Below are 1,599 nucleotides of genomic sequence, written 5' to 3' on the forward strand. Positions count from 1 at the left end.
TATATCTGGATAGGGCTGAGAATGTGGTCTTATGAACAGGCAAGATGAAGTATTTGACCCTGCAAAACTATAGTATTAGTGTGACCTTGTTTATATTTGAGGCTTGTGAGCTCTTGGGGACACTGGGTTACACTTGCATGTATTTTCATCACCACAGATACATATGCTCATTCTGAGCTGGGGCTATGTCCTGTCACTGTTGAATAACCCATAGGATAATGCCTTGTGTATGGTGAGGAATTATCCCAGTCTCCACTTCAATGTCCCCTTTCTAAATTATTCTCATGTCAGCCTCTGAAAGGGTTTCCTTAGAAGTCTTCCCAGAGCCCCATGCATGTCCTTGTTCCTCAAGCTGTAGATAAAAGGGTTCATCATGGGGGTCACCACAGCATACATCACTGTGGCTACTGAGTCCTTCATGGAGTAAGTGTGGAGGGGTTTCAGATATACCATACAAAGGGTTCCATAGAAGAGGGAGACCACAGCCAAATGGGAAGCACAGGTGGAGAAGGCTTTGTACTTCTTAGAGGCTGAGGGTATTCTGAGGATAGCTCTGACAATCCATACGTAGGACATGATCATGAACCCAAAGGGGGCGAGGAAAATAATGCTGCCTGTGGCAATCAGCATTAAGTGATTGACTTGGGTGTTGGAACATGCCAACCTCAGCAGGACATACATCTCACAGAAGATGTAGTGGATTTTCCGTGACCCACAGAAGGTCACTCTGGTCATGAGGAGGGTGTGAATGAGGCCATAGAAAATAGATAGAACCCAACACAAGAAAAGAAGCAAGATACAAAGTTTAGGGCTCATGGCTGTGGTGTAGTGGAGGGGGCGGCAGATGGCCACATAGCGGGCATAGGCCATCACTGCCAGGATGAGGTTGTCCAGGGCCACCAAGGAGACCAGGAAGTAGAGCTGTGTCAGACATCCTCCGTAGGAGATGGTTTTGTTTTGGGACTGAAGGTTCACCAGCATCTTGGGGATTGTGTTGGTGACAAAAAAGAGGTCAGTGAAGGACAGGTTGGCCAGGAAGAAGTACATAGGAGTGTGCAGGTGGGAGTCTGAGCCGATGGCCAGGATGATGAGCAAATTTCCCACCACCGTGACTAGGTACATGGACAGGAACATCCAAAACAGGATCCGCTGCTGCTCAGGACTCTCTGAGAGTCCAAGGAGTAGGAACTCTGAGTCCTCACTCTGGTTGCCTCCATCCATCTCCTCAACTTTCTGTAACATTAGTACCAACAAACATTTACCAAGTGTCCTCAATTGAGTAAAGACATGAAGATAAGCCAAATCAACAGTTTTCTTAGCATTAAAAATATATTAGATCCAATTTTATAATTTCATAAACATTAGTAACAAAATAATAAAAAACATAAAAGTAGAACATGGTAAGTCTTCATGCAATTTATCATTTCAGCAACTTCAAACCTAGCATCTCAATATTATATAAATAATTCCTAAGTCTTATTTTTTAAAATAATTATTTTTATTATTTTAAGTTTATTTATTTATTTAAATTTGACCATAAAAGGAGAGAGAGAGAGAGAGAGAGAGAGAGAGAGAGAGAGAGAGAGAGAGAGAGAGAGA

General features: G+C 43.0%; 1 protein-coding gene across 1 annotated transcript; it reads right to left on the reverse strand.

Moving 5' to 3' along the window:
• Nucleotides 1-282: 282 nt before the first annotated feature.
• Nucleotides 283-1,269, reverse strand: LOC102469143 (olfactory receptor 1D2). The gene has a single exon (XM_006167579.1). The coding sequence runs from the start codon at nt 1,240-1,242 to the stop codon at nt 283-285; it is 960 nt and encodes a 319-aa protein (XP_006167641.1). The 5' UTR covers nt 1,243-1,269.
• Nucleotides 1,270-1,599: the final 330 nt, after the last annotated feature.

The sequence above is a fragment of the Tupaia chinensis genome, unplaced genomic scaffold, assembly GCF_000334495.1.
Source record: "Tupaia chinensis unplaced genomic scaffold, TupChi_1.0 Scaffold144899_1, whole genome shotgun sequence".
Lineage (NCBI taxonomy): Eukaryota > Metazoa > Chordata > Mammalia > Scandentia > Tupaiidae > Tupaia > Tupaia belangeri.